At 35.6% G+C, this 22,337-nt stretch overlaps 1 protein-coding gene across 4 annotated transcripts in view; it reads right to left on the reverse strand.

Annotated features, from left to right (window-relative positions):
- Positions 1-22,337, reverse strand: part of GLIPR2 (GLI pathogenesis related 2) — a 64,486-nt gene that overhangs the window by 32,268 nt on the left and 9,881 nt on the right. Inside the window, exon 1 of one of the 4 annotated variants that reach the window (XM_031937304.1) lies at positions 8,409-8,556. The exons of the other annotated variants lie outside the window; for them this stretch is intronic. Coding sequence (XP_031793164.1) covers positions 8,409-8,421 — 13 coding nt within the window. The 5' untranslated portion in view covers positions 8,422-8,556. Of the gene's footprint in view, positions 1-8,408; positions 8,557-22,337 lie in introns of those variants that run through there. 4 annotated transcript variants of the gene reach the window in all.

Genomic DNA, 22,337 nt, shown 5'->3' on the forward strand with positions numbered 1-22,337 from the left:
GCAAAAAACAAAACAAAAAAAAAAAAAAAAACAAAAAAACCCCAACTTATTTTTTGGGTATACCTAATGTAGGAATTTGTTTTGGCAGATGATGCAGCTAGCTATATATTGATGACTTTATTTTTCAGTTTTGTTTTTTTTTTTTTTTTTTGGCTCAATGAAAGTGGAGTGGGGTGGAGATAATGGAAGAAACAGATTAATTTTAAAATGCTTTTTAAAAGTAAGTTATGTGAAATGGAAAGTTTATATGCAATCTTTTTTTTTGGTATTCTGATACCCACATACACATATATACACACATATTACATATGGAAATGCTCCTTTTTAGTGTTTAAATTCAGAATTAAAAAATAATGTTAAATTTAGGGATTTAACATCTGTCTAATCAAATAGTAAGAAACCAAAACCAACAACAAAAAAAAAAAAACTAAAAACTTGTCCCAAACAAAAAAAAACTATTAATCAAAGCAACTATTTTTTCTTCTTCAAATGATAAGTTATTCCTTTTTGGTATATTTCAACATGAGATTTTTTTTTCAATTAAATTGTTTTAAAAATAGCTTGTAAAGTTAAAACTAATTCTGCCTCCTTTGAATTCAGATTCAAAATATATGAGCAAAATTAGAAACTGTAACTGACTTAAGTCTCAATTAAAAATTATCTATCCTAAAGGAGAAAGTACCTATTATTGCAGTTACAACTAGATTCGACATAAAGAAATCCACACAGATGGCTTTCCTATGGGGATCTTCAGTCAGCTAGCATTTATAAAAAGCATTCTATATACTAGACAGTATTCTGAGTGATAGGCAAATTTAAAAACAAACAAGACATTCCTTGCTTTCAAAGAGAATACAATCTAATGGAAGAGGCAACAAGCAAATAACTATATACAAAAAAGCTCTCTATAGTATATAATGGAGATAATTAATAGAGGGAAGACATTAGCATTAAAGTAAACCGGTAAAGGTTTTTTGTAGAAACTGAGACTTCAATTGAGACTTGAAAGAAGCCTCAACAATTTCTCTGTTTGCCTGTATACCTTTTAATGAGTGTGTACATTCTTTACCTTTTTATCTTCCTTCCTTCCTAAATCCTCCTCAATATGCTCCAAAAATCTTTAATTTTCTCCTGTTGCAGGCAGTTTACAGAAGAAAATAAAGTTATATGAAAAAATTTTACATGACTAATTAAGGAAATGCAAATCAAAACAGCTTTGTGGTACCACCTCACAACCATCAGGTTGGTTAAGAGAGTAGGAGCAAAATAAGATAAATGCTGGAGGGCATGTGGAAAATTAAGGCACAGTTGGTGAAGTTGTAAACTAGTCTTAACTATTCTAGAGAACATTTATCCAAGAGATAGTTACTTTAACTATGCCTCCTACCTACCTAAAGGTTTACTAAGGCAACTAGGGATTATATATTTTATTGAACACTCTCAATCCCTCCTCTAATATTTGATAGCTATGTGACCACAGGAAGTTACTTCACCTCATCCTCTCAAGTTCCTTATCTGTAAATTAGTGAGGGAGCTCAGATAAGACAAGGAATGGAAAAGATTTTGCAAATGTTAACATATTACATAAATTATGTAAATAGCTAAATTTGAAGCTATTATTATTATTGCTAAATTAGTTGTGTGATTATCAGAAATCCATTCACCCTCTTCATTGCCTGTTTTCTCAGCTTGTAACATGAGGAGGCTGGAATAATGAACTCTAAAAATCCCTTCAATTTTAAAATGATTCTAAGACATGTTTTTTAGGTTCCTATATAATTTGTAGAAAGAATGAAAGGTGAAATTTTTTTTTTTCAGATTGAGGCTGACAAGCAGATGAAACTACATTAGACTTTACTCCTTTATTTCACCTAACAGATTTCTGGTTTGTCAGTATAGAAAGCCTAGAAATGAAAGGCCGTTTGCTCTACTTTTCTCGGCTCCTTTTCCCCATTCCTTGTGGGGACTGTATCTGCAAGGATGATTTAGTGTTCATTCTCCACTCTTAAACAAAGAATTAGAAACATAAAGTTTAAGGTGTAAATTGATTCTTGGGTTGGAGACAGCTGCCTGCATGTCAATAAAGGCTTCTTGTAAGCTTCATTCAGACAGTAAATAAAGAGAATAAGGGAGAAAGAAGGAAGACAAAGAGAAGTAGGTGTCATTCTTCTTCATTGTCAGAGACAGCTGTAGTGTGTTAATCAGGAAGGAAAGGATGTAAGGGTGATTTGTCCTGTCCCTAACTCAAGGGTAATACACCAGAAGAAAATGATTTTGCAATAGCTAAAAGTAGTTAGTATACCAGAAAAGAGAATGGATTGGTCACAAAGACTGAAAGTAGTTATAAAACCTCTTAAAAGGAAGGGAAGAAGATGAGTACAATTAAAGTTATTTATAGAAATCTTGAGCACAAAACAGCTTAGAAAAGAAAATGGATAAATCCTACAGAAAAATAAATGAACACTGAAAAAAATGAAGGAAACATAACTCAAAAACCTAGTGATAATTAAGAAACATTAGAGCAAAGTCAAAAAACAGCAAAATTAGAAGAATATGTAAGATGTCTAAATTCAAAAAAATTTACCTGAAAAACATCAGAAAAGCATGATGAGATAAAAGTCCCAGGATATTTCAAGAAACTATAAAATTGCCTAGGAGTATGGGAATTGGAGAAGAACAGAACCAGACAGAATCCACCCCCCAAATCCCCTAAATTTAACACGACTAAGAATGCTACTGCAACTCTAGAGTTTTCTAGTTAAAGAAAAACTGCTGTAGGGAAACAGGAAGAGAGATTACATATTGAGGAAGCCAGTCAGAATTACAAAGGACCACACACCTATGAGGAAAAAAAAGAAAATATTTGGTCCAACTCTTTCATTTTACAAATGAAAAGAAATCATGTCCTGAGAGGTAAGTGACTTGTCCAAGTTCTTTTTGGCAAGTGGCAGTTGCAGGATTTTGTCTGGGGTACTTTGACTCAGAACTAGTCTTTCCATTCCTTACACTGACAAGACAAGAAGCAAAGGAAAAAAGGTCTACTCTGACCAAGAAAGGTTTATTCCAGGGTAACCATAGGAAAAATCACTGAAATTCTTTTCAATTTCTATATCTGTAAAATAACAAGACTGGACTAGATGACCCATAATGTCCTGTTCACAACTTTAAATCTAGGATGCCACAATGATACAGGGGAAAATGAACTTTTAAAAGATGTTTTTGTTGAAAATTTAAAAAGGGGGGAGGGCCAGCTAAGTGGTACAGGTGATGGAGTCAGGAGAAGCTGAGTTCAAACCTAGCTTCAAACACTTGTTGTATGACCCTAGGCAAATCACTGAACCCCCAAGAGCATTGCAATAAAAAACAAAACAAAAACAAAAAACAATATAGTTGGGCAGACTTCAAAAGGCAAATTTTCTTAGAAATTGTCATAAATTACAAGTGAATTCTAACATTTAGAGAACAATGAATCCCTATAAACAATTGACCCCTAAGAACAATAACCCTTTTCCACAAAAATACATGTGTAGTAAACTCCTTTGATGAGACAAATATGGCCCTGATTCACAAGCCATGGAGAGTTAAAGTAGACAAAATTATAGATCAATCTTACTAATAAATCTTGCAGCCTAATACTGAATAAAATATTAGAAATGAGACCACAGCGATGCATTTTCTTAAATTATTCACTATGATCAGGTTGGATTTACACTAGGATTGTTGGGATGGTCCAATGTTAGGAAAATGATGAAAAATAATGGTTGATACTAATAACAAAAATGGCTACAGAGTGTTAAATATATTAAGATTTTCAATAAAATAAAGAACTTGTGAATTCAAAAATACTAAAAAGCACAAAAAGTTTCTCAAAACCAAGAACTAGCAATATTTACAATAGAAAAACACTAGAAGCATTATCTGTATGGGATGTATTTTCACTAAACTTTTTCTTCTAGAAACCATTATGAAATAACATGGTCTAAAATGTTTGGTCTGTCCTGAATGAAAAATCTTATCTCTCTACCTTGAACAGAATAATCAATACTTAGGAGTCTATGACTCAAGAGTCAGAAAGCCTTGAGTTCATCTGGTCCTACTGGATGTATGACTCTGGGCAAATCATTTAACTTGGCAAAACAAAACCCATGTCTGCCTTCAAAGAGCTCACATTCTAAAGGGAAGCTGACTGAAGTGTCCCATCTCTCACAGAGGCCCTCCTACCCCCCAGGCAGTGACTAAGAGCCAGGGGAAGACATTCAGATATCAGCAAATACCTCCGGATCCACATCCATGATAATTAAAGCCTTTATGCGGCACACCAGGGTTTGCATAGTGCTTTACTCACGTGAGCTCATTTGATCCTTATGACAACACTGCAAAGTGGGTGTGCTTATCTCCATTTTAAATAAGAGCAAACTAAAAGTAAGTGAAACTCAGTGACTTGCCCCGTGTCATAAAGTTAGTAAGAGTCTGATATGAATTCCCCTTTCTTGACTCCAAGGCCACCACCTTATTCACTACTGCTGTCTAAGCTCCCAGGAGTGCAGGGATCAGACTAGGAAGTGAAGGTTGGGGACTCTCCCTCTGACGTTAGGCATCTTGTGGAATTCAGAGTACTACAGCCAAAATAAACGTCCAGGAAAAAGGCACTGGGGTTTTGTAAGGGGAAAACGATCTCTTGACTATTTTACCGGAGTTAAGAGTATATATTTAAGGTTAGCCATGTGGACAAGGATAAACTGTAATGCTGAGAAACTGAGGCAAGATAGAGATTAGAGAGTATTTAATAATTTATTTAAAAGGGAGAGAATTACTGGGACCAAATGGATCCATGGTTTGGTCCCAGGGCTGAATGAGACTACGGTTTCCAAGAATCCAGCAAACAATCAGAGTTCTCAATGACACATATACATATGGCTCCGACTCGGGGTACACTGAGTCAGGAGTGGAGCCCAGGTTCTGAGAGCCGGACCAGGACTCTGACAGGGTAGGGTGAGCCTCCAGAGAGGGATGACATAATAGAGAGAGGAACCCCGGACCTGGGGAGAGACTTCTTGATAAGACAGTATCTGACATTCTGATTGCTTGGGATGGGGAGAGGCATTCTGATATTATAAAACATAAGATCTTTTATCCTTATCAAATATTCTGATTAAGAGGGAAGGGTGGTTTCGCAGGACTGAGCAGACAATTATAAACTGAAGTAGAACAATTAGGGAAACTGAGCCATGACAATAAAAGAGAATTGTGGCATAACAAAACCAGTCAGCATGATTTAAAAAAAAAAGGTTTTTGACAGGTTTGCCTACCAGACAAAATCCTTGCCTTTGCTGTAATCAGAGTGGTATATTTTATCACTAATAGGGAAATGGATTAGAGAAAAGAAACAAAATACAGAGAAAGGAAACAAAATGTGAGAAGAGGACAAAGAACACTATCATTAGAGGAAGTATCAATATCAATGCTAGATCCTCCATAGGATTGAGGGTGAGATTTTTTTTTTTTTAATGTTATTTTTTGGTAGCTCTTCAAGATATTTAGTGACATCTGGTGGTTATACCATTAGTAGTAATAACAATGTTGGAAGCAGTGTGAAGAGAGGAGAAAGCTTGGACTCTGAAAGACAAGGCTTAAAGTTCTGCTTCTTTGTGTGTAGGGACAAATCATTAACCTCCCACTGCCCATTTGTAGCATCTCTATATAATTAGAATCGGCAGTTAGAATTGTGAATCGGTGTAAGGACTTCAAAACAGGAAGTCCCCAATCCTCAAATTTCTTAAGAGACTCTTATCTTTAACAAATTAATAAAACAATCTAACCTTTATAGCCTACCATAATGTACTAAGCACTTTAATCACATTATCTTTGTAATCCTTGTAATATCCCTGTGATGCAGGCAGCAAACATATTATTATTAGCATTTTACAGGGAGGGTAAGTGACTTACATAAAATAGCCTACCTAGGAGATAGTTGTATATAAGTATAAGAGTTGAGACTTGAAACAACATGAACTTACTCTTGTTCTCTTTCTACTACACTCCCAGTTTTGTAAATGGCATTATCTCTTACTGATAAGCTAAATGTACTTAGGATTGAGCTCTCTATAAAGGAAAATCTGAGAAAGCTGTCTGGCAGATGTGTTTCACTCTGTTGGGCAAAATTTTAACTCTAGATGTAAAGTGTTTCCTGTTCACGGAGGACAATGGTCTAATGTGTTTCTAGGGCCAAAAAAAGCCAAAAAATTCTGGGTATTTGTAAGAGGGTAACAAAAACCAGAGTGAATGTAGTTCTCATGGCTGCAGATCAAGAAAGATATAAAAAAGCTGAAGAAAATTTGGAGAAAATCAATCATAATATTTGAACAGTCTTCACTATCTATCATACTTCATGTTTATATTTAGGGTTTCCAATAAAATTTTTCCATAATAACCCTGGGAAATGAATAGGGCAAATATTATCTGCATTTTACAGATATGAAAACCAAGACTGAGAAGGGTGAGATAATTTTCCCAAGGTCACAGTGTCAGATATAAAATCTGAATTCAGGTATCCTGATGACAAGTTCAGTGATCTTTGAAAAAAAAATTTAAACTGTGAATTTAACAGTTATCAATAAACAAAATACTATAATATACAAAGGACAAGAAAAATTATTATTTAAGAAATAAGGAACTTCCATTATGTACAGTTAATTTTTGAGATACATATGTAAATATATATATATATACACATAAATATATACATTTAACAAAGTAGCAACAACATTGCTCTATTTATGCCCCTTTCTATTTTTTCTGTGCATTTAAAATTATTGTATTTATGCTTTGGGGGGTATTTTATGTATTTATGCTATTGTATTTATGCTTATTATCAGTACATTAAATTTCTTCCATCCAGAACCCTGTGGTGTTTGGGACCTACAAAGATGAAGGCTGAGAGTAAAGTTTATAAAATTATCGAAAGTAAACATATATTAGTTCACCAAATTTCAAGGTACTAGAAATAGAAGGCACTTTTGGAAACCTGCAGTATATACTGAAAAGCTCAATGAAGTTCAAAATTTATTTAGTGAAACTGAGTAACTGAAAAATCAACCATGGGCTTAAGAGACCAAATAACAAACCCCCCCCCCCCCTCTTTTGGTAGTGTTTAGGATTGCTTGATTAGAATGCTGCATACATTGTTAAACATGAGACAGTTGTTTTTAATTTTTTTTTGGGGGGGGGGTTGGGAGAGAAATATAACTACCTGAAAATGATGATGTTAAAAAAAAGCATCTATAAAATTCATTTTTAAAAATACATATATAATACTGGGAGAGTTAGCATGAAATAGTAGTTACAGTCAGGAAGACCTAGGTTCAAGAGCTGCCTCTGACATACAAACTATATGACTCTATGGAAGTTATCTTACCTCTCAGTATTTTAGACAACAAAAACTACAAGTAGCAGAAGAGATGCTGACCTGGGTAGGTATGTGGGAGTGGGTACCACTGAAATCAGAGGTACAACCTTCTGAATCCTTTGGTAAATACCAAGGGCTTTATAAGGGAATCCAGGGCTTTGGAGTATAAATATTCCTAACCACTTGTGGTTGGTGTGGGGGACAGAATACCGAGCTGTGAATTGTGGGCTTAACACTTTACGGTCATTCTTATTTTTTATGATTCACTTAAAATTTCCCCCCCCTAACTCTTCAAATTTGTCACTAGAAAATAACTCAACTTCAGAGAAGGAAACTGTCACAATTCAAGTTGTCTGCAAGAAATCTTCACCCTGCTTTGTTGAGGAAATTTGGTTTTACAAAGAAGGGCGCTCCCTCCCATATCAGCAGAAACCAGTAGTCAGATGCTGTGGCTTTGGTCTTTTCTGCTGGATCAAATCCACAGCAAAGTATAAATGGCTTCCACAACGTTACACTGCCTAACAGAACATCGAGTCATAGATTCATTTTGAGCTCATTTCATCCAGCACTGTTCTCAAACATTTCCTCTCAGACATGTTAAGTTAATTCATGCATTTTCTCTCTCAGTTTTTCATTCCTCTGACAGGCACATAAAGTTTCTAACAGCACAATGAAACAGAGAACAGAAGATGTAGTAAGATAACACATGATCTTTGCCTCAGGAGCTGGAGGATATAGAAGTGGCTCCCTTCCCCTAGTCACATTTGCATGCAGATTACAACTGAATAATAAGAAAAACTTAGTTCTAACATTACTTCAAAGACATATTCTTTACTGTAATCACAAAACCACTGCAGTTTGAAAAACCAAAGGCAACAGATGAGGCTGAATCATTTTAACTCAGTTTCAAGAAAGTATCAGCATTTTAGAACCCAAGCTTCTCTAAATAAAACCCCAATTGGGAACTACATCATTCTGCTTCACACAAATAATGTTCACTTACCGGAACCTCCCATTTTTCACAGTTGATAGATAGTTTAATCTTGTTTCTTTAAATTTTTATTATTTCAAGGCTTGTAACAAAGGCTGAGAGAAAAGCTGCCTGGAGGTATGTTCCAGTCAGCTTACAGCACAATGAAAATGTAACCACCCATTGCCATTACGCAATAGTCTGCCCATGCCTTATAAGGAATAAAGAAACATTTTCTTAACAAGATGCCAGCTGTGGGTCAAAGGTTGCTTATCCTCCAGAGTAAGAAAGCAGATCAGAAAACACCATGTGGAATCACATTCCAACCAACTTACTTAAGTAATGTAGACATTTATAAGTCAGTTATATATTAAGGGAAACTGAAAATACTAATATTTTTTAAAATGTCTAAAATTAATACTGATAGTGAACTTTTTGAGGCAAAAAGAAAAACTGGTATAAATGAAGAGGGACCAAAGGGAAAGTTAAAAAAATAAAATCAAAGTAGAATTTGCAATTCAACCTAGAGTTTTACATATATATATATATATATATTTTTTTTTTTTTTTGTATTTTTGCCTACTAGGATTATTTGAATGTTCCTTTTTTTAAGCTTTTCTGGAGTAAAGATGTATATATTATATATGTTTCAATGTGTAGAACATTTAAAAATACTCAAAAAAGCATGGAAAATAAAATATTTGGGGAAGTTTTGGTTAATCTGCTGGAAAGTATAGATTTTTTATACTACTAAAGATGAAGATACTTCGCTTTCTATCCTTTTGATAAGTGGAATTATTAAAAATGTTAGTTTTATGTTTTAGGATATTAAAGGTCAATTTTTTTATATCTAGTGATCTAGTGATAGGTAGATATTCTAATAGAGATATTGTCAGAATTTTTAAAAATCATAAACAAGAGGAAGCTGCAGTTAAATGGAAAGCTGGTCCATAGGTCTTCTGAGGTAAATAAGGGAGCTGGCAGAATTGATTTTATGGTATGTCGAAGGGCAAAAAGAAAGTAATAATCAACAAGCATTCAGAAAGCTCTTGCTTACCATATGCTAGTCTTTGTGCAAGACAGAGAGATAAAGACAAAGACAAAAACAATTGTCTCTGACTTCTAAGTTCTTAGAATCTAGCTAGGTGGCACAACAGATATTGCATTATATGTGAAGGCCAGGAAGACCACAGTTTAAAATTGACCTCAGATAGTAGTTACTTCCTTGTGTGACACTGGGCAAGTCATTTAATCTGTCTGCCTCAGTTTTGTCATCTGTAAAATGAGGATAAAAATAGCATCTACTTCATAAGGTTATTATGAGGAAAAATGAGAGTATTTGTAAAATTCTTTGCAAAACATAAATACTACTTATATATGCTTACACATATACACACATAGTATATATGCATATCTATGCAAACATATGCATATATACCCACACATGCATAATATAGATGTAAGAGATAAATTAGGGGAAGGAAAGAAGGCACCAGAAACTGGAAGGATTAAGAAAGGCACGGATTCCAGTCATGGAGGATAAAGTGTCAAGGCACAAAAAAGAGAACTGGAGTCTGGAGTACTATGTGTGAGAAACAATACAAAGGCCAGTTTGGCTGGGTCACAGTGTGTGCAAAGAGGAGTAATGAGTAATGAGGCTGGAAAAGATATTATGGGTTAGTTTGTGAAGAGCTTTAAATGCTAAACAAAGGGGTTCATATTTTATCTTCTTACATACTCAGACTTTCACTCTAGGACAATTACTGCAGCAGTTGGATAGATAAGGGATTGAAATGAGTACAAAGAAGATAGGGAAACCAATAAGGAGCCCTACTGCAACTAAAAGATCATTGCAGTAAGTCAGGGTGTGAGGTGAGCAGGACGATGAGGGTTTCAGTAGTGTCCGAGTGGGAGAAACATGCAAGGGATATCATCAGGAGAGATTTCACAGAGGTAGTATCCACAGACCTTGTCAACAGACTGGAAATGGGGGGTGTGTGTGTGTGAAAGAATCAGAGTCAAGGATGAAACCCAGATTGAGAGATGGGATGATTGGAGCATGTTGGTACCCTCAACAGCAATAGAGAAGTTCAAAAAAGGGAAGGGTTTAAAAGGGAATGATGGTGAATTGGGTTTGGGTATATTGAATTTAAGATGTCTATAAGACATTCAGTTCCAGGTGTCCAATTGGCAGTTGGAGATATGAGACTGGACGTTGGGAGAGAAGTTAGAGATGGACAATTAAATTTCAAAAAAAATTAAGAGAAAGATAATAATGGAATCCATGGCAGCTGATGCAAAATAGTACACAAAGAAAAAAGATGAACGCTCAGAACAAAGCCCTAGAGAATACCCACTGTAGATGGTTAACACCTAAATGAAGATCCAGCAAAGTAAACTGAGGAGTGATCAATTCACGCTCAATTAGTTTAAAGCAAAGACATTTACTCAAATTACATAGTTAAGATAATAGAACATTCCTCCACACACACACTTCCTCACAACTACATACACCATTAATGAGAGGAGGGGATGCACAGAGGGATCCTGGATTTACACTGTCATCTCAACCCCACTCTATTGTAGCAGTGTAGCTAGGCAAGGATAATCTTTCTGACAAGAGTAGGAATATGTCTGGGCAATTCATGCTTTCAATGCTGGAGGACCACTCTATTTCTGATTGTCATCAAAATGCTAACTCTACCCTCACAAACTGTTGTAATTCCACTGAGTGCGTTGCTCTATTGATTTCACATAGAACTGTGGCAGCTCCTAGATGCATAGCTCCAGTTGGATAAGGTACCCTGTATTAGTTTCTAGGTTCAATTCTTCAGGGCTACCTGATGACCATTTTTAACTCTTAATCTACTAGAATATAATGACTAGAACTTCTTCCTAATATGAGCAAGCTTGACAGTTTTTTAGTTGGAGCCATCATGCTGTTTATCTTTCATGTTCAAAGAGGACCAATGACATTACCAGGTGATGTCTTGACTTGTGCATGAGTTATATTTAAGTAAGGCAGAATTACAAAGTCCAGACTCATTGAAATCCACTGGTAAGACAAAAGTCAGGAGGATTAGCAGTGATGTGGGATGTAAGGGACAAAGCCATCCATTTAGATGGAGCACAAAGCACGTCTCAGTACCTGCTTCAGCTGTTTTCTTGACTGCTGGAACAAACTGTTTATATCTGCCTATTTTGCTGGGGGAAGTCTTCAACTGTTTGGGGGTAGACTCTGGGCTTGAGGCCCGGAAGGGCCTCATAGTGTGCATAGTGGCCACATTCTAGGAAAACCCTGCTGGCAGCCAACCTAAACCAGATGGAGGTAACCAGAGCCATCATCACACAGCTAATAAAAGTCAAGCAGAGTGCCCCCCCTCTTGCTAAGATTGTTTTCTCTAAACCCTTTGTCTGTGGGGAGATCACAAGCTTCATTGCCATACATCTTGCATGGAGAAACATTCCCAACACCCTTTTTCTGCCTTAGCATGCAAAGATAAGCTAAGGCTTGAAATCTGTTGTTCTCTTAACTACCTAGTGGCAATTAAAGTTTTTTCCATCTGACCTCCGTGTAAAATCTAGGCTGAGCTGAAAGTTTTGGGAAGATGGTGAAATAGGACGGAAAATTCCAAGCTCTCAAGATTGCCCCCACAAATGAAACAAAATTGTGCCTCAGAACAAACTTAGACTAGTGAGAAACAAATAAGACTTGTGGTAGAACAGGGATCCTCCTGGAACAATCAGAGAAGATTCCAAGATCCTAAGATAAAGGTCTGTTCAGTGTGAAGAATCTATAGACGGGCTCATCTAGAAAGGCAAGGAGGCAGCTGGGGCTAGCTGGATTAGAAAGTAGCCTCACAAGCAACAGCAGGAATTTTCATCCCCTTGACAGTGTTAGGAGATGGGGGTCTGAGTTTGGGAAGTTTGAGGGAACCTCTGCTGATAAGGAACCCCAAGCCCACCTGTGCTACTGTGACAGGGCAATGGCTTAGAAAGAATCAGCCCAAACTAGGTGAGTGAAGAAGTAGTAGAGCAAGGAAACTTCTGCCTTCAGGCACTTAGAGAAGGGTGGAATTCTTGGTTTGGGGTTCCAGGCTAAAGGGGAAAGTGAAGGAAGACCTGAAGCCAGAGGTCCTCCCACCTGGGAATCAGAAGGGATTACACTAACTTCTTTTTTAAAAAATGAGCAGGCAAAGGAGAAAGAATCTAACTATTGAATAACATTAAATGGTAATCTGCTCAAAAAGAACTTCTAGACGAACTCAAAAAAGACTTTAAAAATCAAAGAGACTGAGGAAAAATAAAAAAAGAATAATTCATGAATATTATGAAAAGAAAATCAACCATCTAGAAAAGGAGATCCAGAATCTTAGGGAAGAAAATGATTCTTTGAAGATTAGAATTGGCCAAGAAGAAGCCTGCAGTTGTGAGATCAAGAAATAATGAAATAATATAAAGAATTGGGGCAGCTAGGTGGCACAGTGGATAGAGCACCAGCCCTGAAGTCAGGAGGACCTGGTTCAACTCTGATCTCAGACACTTAATACTTCCTAGCTATGTGGCCCTGGGCAAGTCATTTAACTCCAATTGCCTCAGCAAAAAAAAAAGAAAAGAAAGCAAACAATATAAAGAATGAAAAATTTAAGAAAATGTAAGACACCTAAGAAAAACAACAGATCTATAGAGTAGCTCAAAAAGAGAAAACAATAATAAGTGGATTACCTGAAAGCTATGACCAAAAAAAGAACCTTGATACAATAAAATAATTAAAGAAAATCGTCTGAAAGTGTTGAAGGGAAAAGCACAAATAGAAAAAAAATCTACCAAAAGAAAGAAATCTTACAAGGAAAACATACAGAAACATCATTGCTTAATTTTGAAACCTACAAATAAAAGAGAAAATTTTATAAGCAAACACCACCTCTACCAATTCAAATATGCTGGAGTTACAATTAAGAGTCACACAAGTCCCATGAGATCTCCTTTTCTAATTGGTTGACTTTCTTTTCATAGTCTTCTTGTTTGTCTTGGAATTAAAAAAAAAAATTTCCTATTTTATTTTTAAAGTTGTTTTTAAGTTCTCCCTAGGAATTCTTTTTGGGCAGGTAGCATTTAATTTTATTCTTTTAGGTAGGAGAGCCTTTTTAAAAACTTCAGTATCTTCCTTTGATAAATCCCAGTCTTCCCTATTCCTGAGGTAACTTTTTTTGATTGGGTTCTTTTTTCTTTAGTAGCTATTTTTTTTTAATGTCTGTAACAAATGGTTGATGTAATCACTTCTAGTTCTTGGGGATTCTCTATCATGCACTTTATAAACAAGTCATCTATACATGTCTTTGTCTAAGTTAAAGCTCCTTAAACTGTGGATTGTGATCCCATAGGGAGTCACATAACTGAATGTGGGGGTCCAAAATTATGATTTGTTATTAATAAATGTTTGATTTATATACCTGTATACCCAGGATCACACAAAAGTTTCTTGGGCAAAATGAAGTTCACAAGTGGAAAAAGCTTTAAAAGCTTTTTAAAAGTCAAAGTCATGGATAAAAATGTTAAAGAGCACAGGACCAAGTTACAAATATATCTAATAAAACCATCATATGTACACATCACTGTATCTTTCACAAGAATATAATGCTATCAAATGCTTTGGTAAAATTTTGTAAACTATAATCCACATGATCTTCTCCTGATGTTTAGAGTCAAAGCAGAACATGTGGGTAGTTGGGCCTGACCATCTTTGTGATTGCTACTTCCTTCTGGGGTTTTTGCAAACATCCCCATTTTTTGGGGGGGGCAGGAGGCAATTGGGGTTAAATGACTTGCTGAGGATCATGCAGCCAGGAAGTGTGAAGTTAAACCTGAGGGAGGGGGATCTTGAAAGCAACATGGAATCCCAAGTGCTTAAGAACTCCAGAACATAACCACTCTATCTTAGGTAGTGGGTCCTAAAAATCCAGTGTTCTGAAATTCCAATGGCCCTAGTGCCAGGAGGGAGAGATCAGTGCAGGAACTCAAGAGATAAAGGGTAATATCAAGTATGAGCAAATACTTCACCCAAAAGGACAATAGCAGGCAGAATCTGGCCCTACAACAAATCTTTGACTCAGAAGTTAAAGTTGGAGAAATGGATAAACGCAAAAAGGCAACAACCGTATCAAAACTTATTGTAGATTCTGAAAAAAGAGAGAATAATGCCATGATACTTCTTTTAAGAAGAGATAATTTCAGAGTAATGGCAGTATATTATACTGGGCAGTATAAATTGATGAGGGTTAAAGTGAGTAGAGATAGAGGAACAATTTATATAATAACAACACTGCAAAGAAAAATGACTTTGAAAAATTAACTTTGATCAATGTAATATTCAAACATGTCAATAGGAAGTTCCCCCTCGGACACTTTTCTCTCCCTAAAAAGAGCCATAGCAATATTTTAATAAAATGAATAAAATATGGCATGAATTCACCCAGAAGATGAAAAATTGAATAAAAATCATACTAAAAAACCAGGAACTAATAACTATGACATCTTATCTAGTTATTTTTCCTTTATACCTTCCACTTATTCTGTTTGTATTGTGTGTGTGTGTGTGTGTGTGTGTGTGTGTGTGTGTAGAATTACATTAAAATGAAAGCCCCTTGCGGGGAAGAACTCTCTTCATTTTTTGCCTTTGCATTCCTAGCTTTGTGACTAGCATATAAGCTCTTAATAAGTACTTAATGATTGAGTGAAAAATAAAAAATGAAAAACACTCTCTATTCTCAAGGAACTTATATCCCTCCTTGGGAAATATAACATATAAAACATGATAGTATATGTACTACAATTTGAGAAGACAGGAGAAAGCTTTAATAACCAAAGGAAGTAGGAAAATCTTCAAATAAGAAATAGCTCATGATCTGAGTCTTGAACAAAGCTAGGGGCAAAAAAAGAATTCACATGGAGCAGTTTGTACAAAGGTATAGAGGTGGGAGGAAGTAGGTGTTAAATCAGAACATAGGCTACTTTAGTCTAGAATATAAAATATGTTAAGAGAAATGTGCAATAAGCTTGAAAGGTAGACTAGGGCCTGACTAAAAAGGACATTCAATGGAAGGCTGAAGGATCTATATTTAATTATGAGAAATAATAGTAAGCCACTGATAATTTCTGACCAGGAGAGTCTATATTTTAGAAACATTACTTTGGTAGCTGTATGAAGGGCAGATCAGAAAGGGAAAAACTAATGGGAAAGACCAATTAGAAAGTTAATGCAATAGTTATGAAAAGAAATGATAAAGCCCTGAAATAGAATGCTGGCAAGGACGATAGCCTTATGAATAAATAGGTGACATTCCAGATATTTCTAGAATTAAACCAATAAGGCTAGACAACTGATTATACAAGGTGGGATAAGAGAAAGATTGGAGTCAAGGATGACTCCAAATATGTGAATCTGGATAAATGACAGGATTTATTATTTGCTGTGTGACTGAGCAAAATCATTTAACTTCTCTCAGTCTCATAACAGCATCTACCTCACAGGATTGTTGTTGAGGATCAAATGAGATAACAACTACAGGGCTCTGCAAATCTTAAAGTGCAATATAAATGCCAGATATAATCATTATAGGGAAATGTGGAAAAGAGATGCACTTGGGGAGTAATGTCTAGGACATGCTAAATTTGAGATGCCTATAGGAAGTTTAGCTGGAAATATGCAGCAGGCAATTATAATATGGTACTGGAAAGAAGTCCCATATAATAATGATATTATAAAGAGAAGATCCAGAGTTAATGAACAGATTTGGATTTAGACTACATCGAAAGCATAATTAACCTATAAGAACTAATGAGATCAATATTGGAGAGGATGTTAAAAAAAGACAACAGCTCAGAGTAAAGCTTTAGGGGTAACCAGGTGGGGTAATAGAGAAAGCCTGAAGAACTGATAAGGTTATAATAGTTCCAGAGGCAAGCAGGGAAGATGGATCAGGTCAGTCTTACAGTCCCAAACCCTGAGGTTAAATTTCTCCTATAAATCTGCCCATGGCCAGTACCATCTTTATCAAATCCCTTTTGGGGTTAGCCTGCCATAGCATTCTGCCTCATGGCATTTTTCCTCTCACCCCCTTCTTGTTATGATGTCTTTTCCCTTGTTAAACTAGCTCTTTTAGGCTGTTTAACTCCTCTATGGATTTAGCCTGCCAGTCAATAGTGTACTTGCACTTCATGGCATATTACCTTTCTCCTGGTTAACTGTGAGTTTCACTAAGAATTTGTCCTTTCCCTTGTTGATTGTTAAAATCCCTTTCGTTGCTAACTATATGCTCTCCCAATACTATTTCATATTTTTCTACTCCTGGTATCTATTTTATCTGTTCATTTTGTCTGTAACCTCATCGTAAATAAAGATAACACCATTGTGAATTCTTCCCATGTGCCTTACATCTTGTGACTCATATTCAAATTAGAATTGTTATTCCAACCTCACCATCACTAGCACCATGAGGTGTTGGATCTCATCAGTTTATATTCCTTCATAGGAAGATGATCCTTGTAACTCCTGAGAATTTTCTCATTATTATGTCAGTTAGGAGGAGTCTATGTAGACAGAGAGCATAGGTGTGATGATTAGGATAGAATGATATTTAAAAAATAAAATTAAAGGGTGAGAAAGAAGGATGCACTGGTAGAAAAGAGAAGAGAGAAGCAGAATGGGTTAAATGATCTCTCATAAAAGAAGCATAAAAGAGCTTTTACAGTAGATGGGAAGATAAATGTGATAGAGGTAGTGGCAGACAATGCTTGAACCTTTCTCTCAGAGGAACTAGTTCAAAGAATAATATCCACATTCAATTGGATATTGCCATCTATTTTACCCCACAGGGAGCAGAAGCAGAAGTGAATAAAAGAAGAAAAGGGGGATGAAAGAAGAGAGGATTGATTTGCAGAAGTAGTGGTCAGAAACAAAACACTTTTGAGAGGGGACAGAGTAAAAGGAGAAAGAGAAAAGTAAATCGGGGAAAATAGGATGGAAAGAAATGCACAGTAATTATAACTGTGAAAAAATTTTACAGAAAATTTTTATGATAAAGACCTTATTTCTCAAACATATAAAGAACTGAGCCAAATTTATAAAATTGCAAGTCATTCTCCAACTGATAAATGATCAAAGGATATGAACAGGAAGTTTTTAGATGAAGAAATCAAAACTTTTTAAAGTCATATAAAAATGCTGTAAATAATCATTCTTTAGAGAAATGCAAATTAAAACAACTCTGACGTACCACTTCACATATATGAGATTGGCTAACATGACAGACAAGGAAAATAAGAAATGTGGCAAGGGGAAAAATTGGGACACTAAAGTACTGTTGGCGGAGTTGCAAACTGATTAACCTTGGAGAACAATTTAGAATTATTCCCAAATGACTATGAAATTATGCATATCTTCTGACTCAGTAATGTCACTATATCAATTTCCCAAAAATATCAAAGAAAAAGGACTTTTCATGTGAAAAAGAAGGACAAAACAACAACAACCCTTTAACCCAGCAACACCACTATGAAGTCTATGTCCCAAAGAGGTTTTAAAGGGAAAAAGACCTATAGGTACAAAAATATTTCTAGCAGCTCTTTTTGTGGTGGAATAAAATTGGAAATTCTGAAGATGCTCATGAACTGAGAAATGACTGAACAAATTGTGGTACATGACGGAATTTTACTGTGCTATAGCAAATGACTAGCAGGATGCTTTTAGAAATACCTGTAAAGTCTTACCTGAACTGAAACAGAACCACAGAAGACCATTGTACACACTAACAGCAACATTGTAGATGATCAATTGTAAATGACTTAGCTATTTTCAGCAATACAATGATTCAAGGCAATTTCAAAAGATGCATGATAAAAATAAAAAATGCTGTCCACCTCCAGAAAAAGAATTGATGGAATCTGAATGCAGATCAAAGCATACTCTTTTTAAACTTTATTTTTCTTGTTTTTTTTTTTTTTTTGGACTGTTTTCTTTCATGAAATACATCTTGCATGACTGCACATGTATAACATATCAAATTGCTTACCTTCTCAATGTGAGGGGAGCTGAGTGAGAAGAGGAATTTTAAAACTCAAAAATTTAAAAAAAATGTTAAACATTTGTTTTTACATGTAATTGGGAAAAATATTTTTTAAAAAAAATCTCATTCTTTAAAGCAAAAGTTCTACTGTCCAAAAAAAAAAAAAAAAAGTTCTACTGTCCTTTCAGTAAAAGAACATACCTCAAGGTCATTTCCCCCAGCACTAGTCAATTTAATTTAACATGCCTCAGGATATTGTGATTATTTGTTTCTATTTACTAATGTAATTTATCTCAATTGTATTCTTTTGTGTTTTACCCCACAACTGTTGGGAAGATCTCTCCTTGTTTCCAAAACTGTGATAATGCTCATCTGAGTCAGCAAAAAGTAATTCTGTTGTAGCCCTCTATTCCTGCATATAACAATTCTCCAACCTAACTAGAGATAAGAAGAACTTTATGATCCTGTGCTTGTTATCGTAGTCAGTCAATCTGTATCCTAGAATTCTTCGGAATAGAAAAAACTCAGTTTTTCTACCAGCAATGGGATCTGTTTTTGTATATATAAAAAGAAAGTTTGAGATTAAGTCTTGGGGCAACTGATTAAAAAATGGGAAGGATGAAAGAGAGGTAGAAGTGTGACTCCAAGATTATAAATCTGTGTATATGAGAGTGTGTGTTAATCCTGAGCAATTGGGCAACGATGTACAAACAACAGCTATCTCCCTTCCTCCCACTCCCACTTCATTCTCTCTAGTGATAGGACAGGTCTGATTGACATTCAAGTAAACAAGCTAACACTATCAGAACTACCAGGGACTCTGGTACCTTCCCTTTCTTTACCCCCTCTTCAGTAATCTGATAATAGCCTGTGATGACCAGATAGTTGGTGTGAATCAACCCAAGACACAGAAGGAGCATTTCTTCTTAGCTTCACTAATGAGTCTACGTTGTCTACAAATATTATCCTTTAATAAACCTCTTTGTCAAAAAGGTTTAAGCATGGAACCTGGATAAGACAGCTGGTTTATTACAAAATCATTCATTTGGAAGACATCTGATGCTAAATGATGGAAATATGATTAGGATGACCTTGGCTAATTCCTCTTTTCATTTCTTCTCTATGAACCCCCCAAATAACTAGGAATTTAGGAAAAGGAATAAATCAGTGCAACAGAGGGAAAGGATAATTCCCCAGTAAAGAAGACTAGAAAGAATGATCAGACAGGTAGGAGGGAAATAATGAATTATGAATAAAGATAAAGATAATTCAGAATCCTTGTTTTTGTTCAACTGTGTCCAATTCTTTATAACCCCATTTGGAGGTTTTCTTAGCAAAGATACTTTAGTATTTTGCCATTTCCTTTTCCAGTTCATTTTACAGATGAGAAAATAGTTTTTTCAATAGTGTGAGGAGTATGAGAAGTTAGGTTTCCACAGATATTGTCAAAACAGTATGAAGGGAAGGGTGAAAATATCCTCTTAAGATATCTCCAACCAGTCACCTTATGAGGCAGAAAGCTAGTTAAACTGCAGAGATCCTAAAAAAGAGGTCCAGGTCTAAAGCTAGTTAAAACTTGCTGAGGTCAATCATAGGACATAAGCTCTTAGCAAAGCTAAATACTTAATAAATATCATGCATATCAATTGACATACCCTGAGGGCAGGATTTGTCACCATATTTGAATATAGGATGTATGATCAGGAAGGGAAGAACATATTAAAGAGTATATATAGTGGGAATGAAATGACATGTGAGATTTCTGAAGAGTTTCCTCCAATGGAAATACTGAGAAGCAGGAGAACACAGGGTTAGGGTAAGATTACAAGGTATAACTGTTGGCTCTTATACCTGTGAAAAGTTGTGTGTAAACGTATATGGAATTTTCACACAAACTTCTGCAGGAGGGTATTAAAAAGTTTAAACTGCTTCACTTAGTCTGAGTCTGTTCACTCACTTGTGCCCTTTTGGAGGTTCAGAATGTTATCTCTAACAATAGAATTTTATTTTTTCCAAGTACATGTAAAGATAGTTTTCAACTTCACTTTTGTAAGATTTTGTGTTCCAAATTTTATCTCCCTTCCTCTCTTACTTCCTCTCTTCCCAAGACAGCAAGAAATCTGATATAGATTACACATGTACAATACTTTTAGACATATTTCCAAAATTGTCATGTTGTGCAAGAAAAATTAGGCCAAATAGGAAAAAACTGAAAGAGAAAAAACAAACAAAAAGAAGATGAAAATACTATGCTTTGATTCATATTCAGTCTCCCTAATTCTCTTCCTGAATGCAAATAGCATTTTCTATCCCAAGTAGAGATGAGAAAACTGAGGCAAAAAGGGTTATTAAGTGACTTGCCCAGGGTTACTAAGTGTCTTCTAATAAGTGTCTGATATTGCGTTTGAATTTGGATTATCCTCACTCCAGACCTGTAACTCTATCTACTATAGCATTTAACTGCCTACAAAATTTTTAGAAACAGGTATATGGCTAATAAAAGACATTTGGGCTTCTAATATTTTATTGGGAAAAAAGTAAAAGGGTGACAAAAAGAACAGAAATAGTGCTATAGCTCAAAGTTAATTTAATCAACATTTCAATCCAACTTCCTTTCTTTGTTTCTTAACAAAAACAAAATCATGACCCAAGTCAAGATGATGGAGTAGAAGGGAGAAACACAGCTAAGTTCCTATCTACAGTATCTCCAAACAGACCTATAAAATGCACTCAAATCGTAATAGATAAATCCAGAAAAAGACACAGAGGATCTTCTGTCAGGCCCAAGTCAGCATAGGAAAACAGAGAAAGTCCACAGATATTGAGGACAGGGTTGGGACAGGTGCACCTTTCTGGTAAAGTACTCCAGTGCTCAGAGAGAGCAAGTAAACCAGTACAAAAGGAGATCCCGGACTCTTACTAAGGCATTCCCATATTCTCACAGGAGCACTGCTACTGGGATAGGTGCTAACAAGCAGTTCTGTCACCTACTATTCATTCTGGGTCAAAAACTCAGGGTGAAGTGGAGAGGACCTGCATACAGCTTAGAGGGATCCCTGGCTATGTACCTAGAAAGGAAAAAGTTCAGAAACCATCAGCAGTACTGTGGCTCAGATCTGAGGTTCAAAGAAGGGTCTAATTTCCTGTATCTAGCCCAACCTGCAGAGAGGGGAAACCCAGACTCATGGGGAGCTTACATTTTTACCACTTTGAAGCAACATAGTTTTCTAAAAGGCTTACAGTGTCAGAGTCCAGCAGACTAGAACTAATCAGAAAATTTGATCTTCAAATACAGGATTCAAGAAAAGCATAGAATGGCAAACAGGAAAGAAAAATAAAACATTTTAAAGGTTAAACTGTTTACATCAATAGATGGGAAAATGATAACTAATTCTTTTTCTTTTTTGATAACTGTAATTCTTTGGTCTTTTGTTGGGGCAGGTAGATGAGGCATACATAGAGGGTGTGGATATAAACTGACTCTTATGTGATGATATCAAAGAAAAAGACAATAATGGATGGGAAAAGTATTGTACTTCGGTGAAAGGAAAAGGGGAGCTAAAATGGAATAAATCAGATCACATGAAGAAGCACAAAAGACCTATTACAATAAAGGGAAAGAAGGAATGAGTATTGTGTGAAGCTTAATCTCATTAGATTTGGCTCAAATCTCTCAGTTGGGTATAAGAAATTTCTCTTACCCTATAAGAAAGTAGGGAGGGGAAAGGAGAAAGAAAAAGGAGGGGCTAGATAGAAGGGAGAGCAGATTAAAGGTGAGATAGGTGGGTTAGAAACAAATCACTACACTAAGAAGTAGAAAGGGTAGGAAAGGACAGGGTAGAAAGAACAAAAGTTTATACAGGGGAGAAAATAGGATGGAAGGAAATGCACAACTGAT

Source organism: Sarcophilus harrisii, chromosome 1, assembly GCF_902635505.1.
Source record: "Sarcophilus harrisii chromosome 1, mSarHar1.11, whole genome shotgun sequence".
NCBI lineage: Eukaryota > Metazoa > Chordata > Mammalia > Dasyuromorphia > Dasyuridae > Sarcophilus > Sarcophilus harrisii.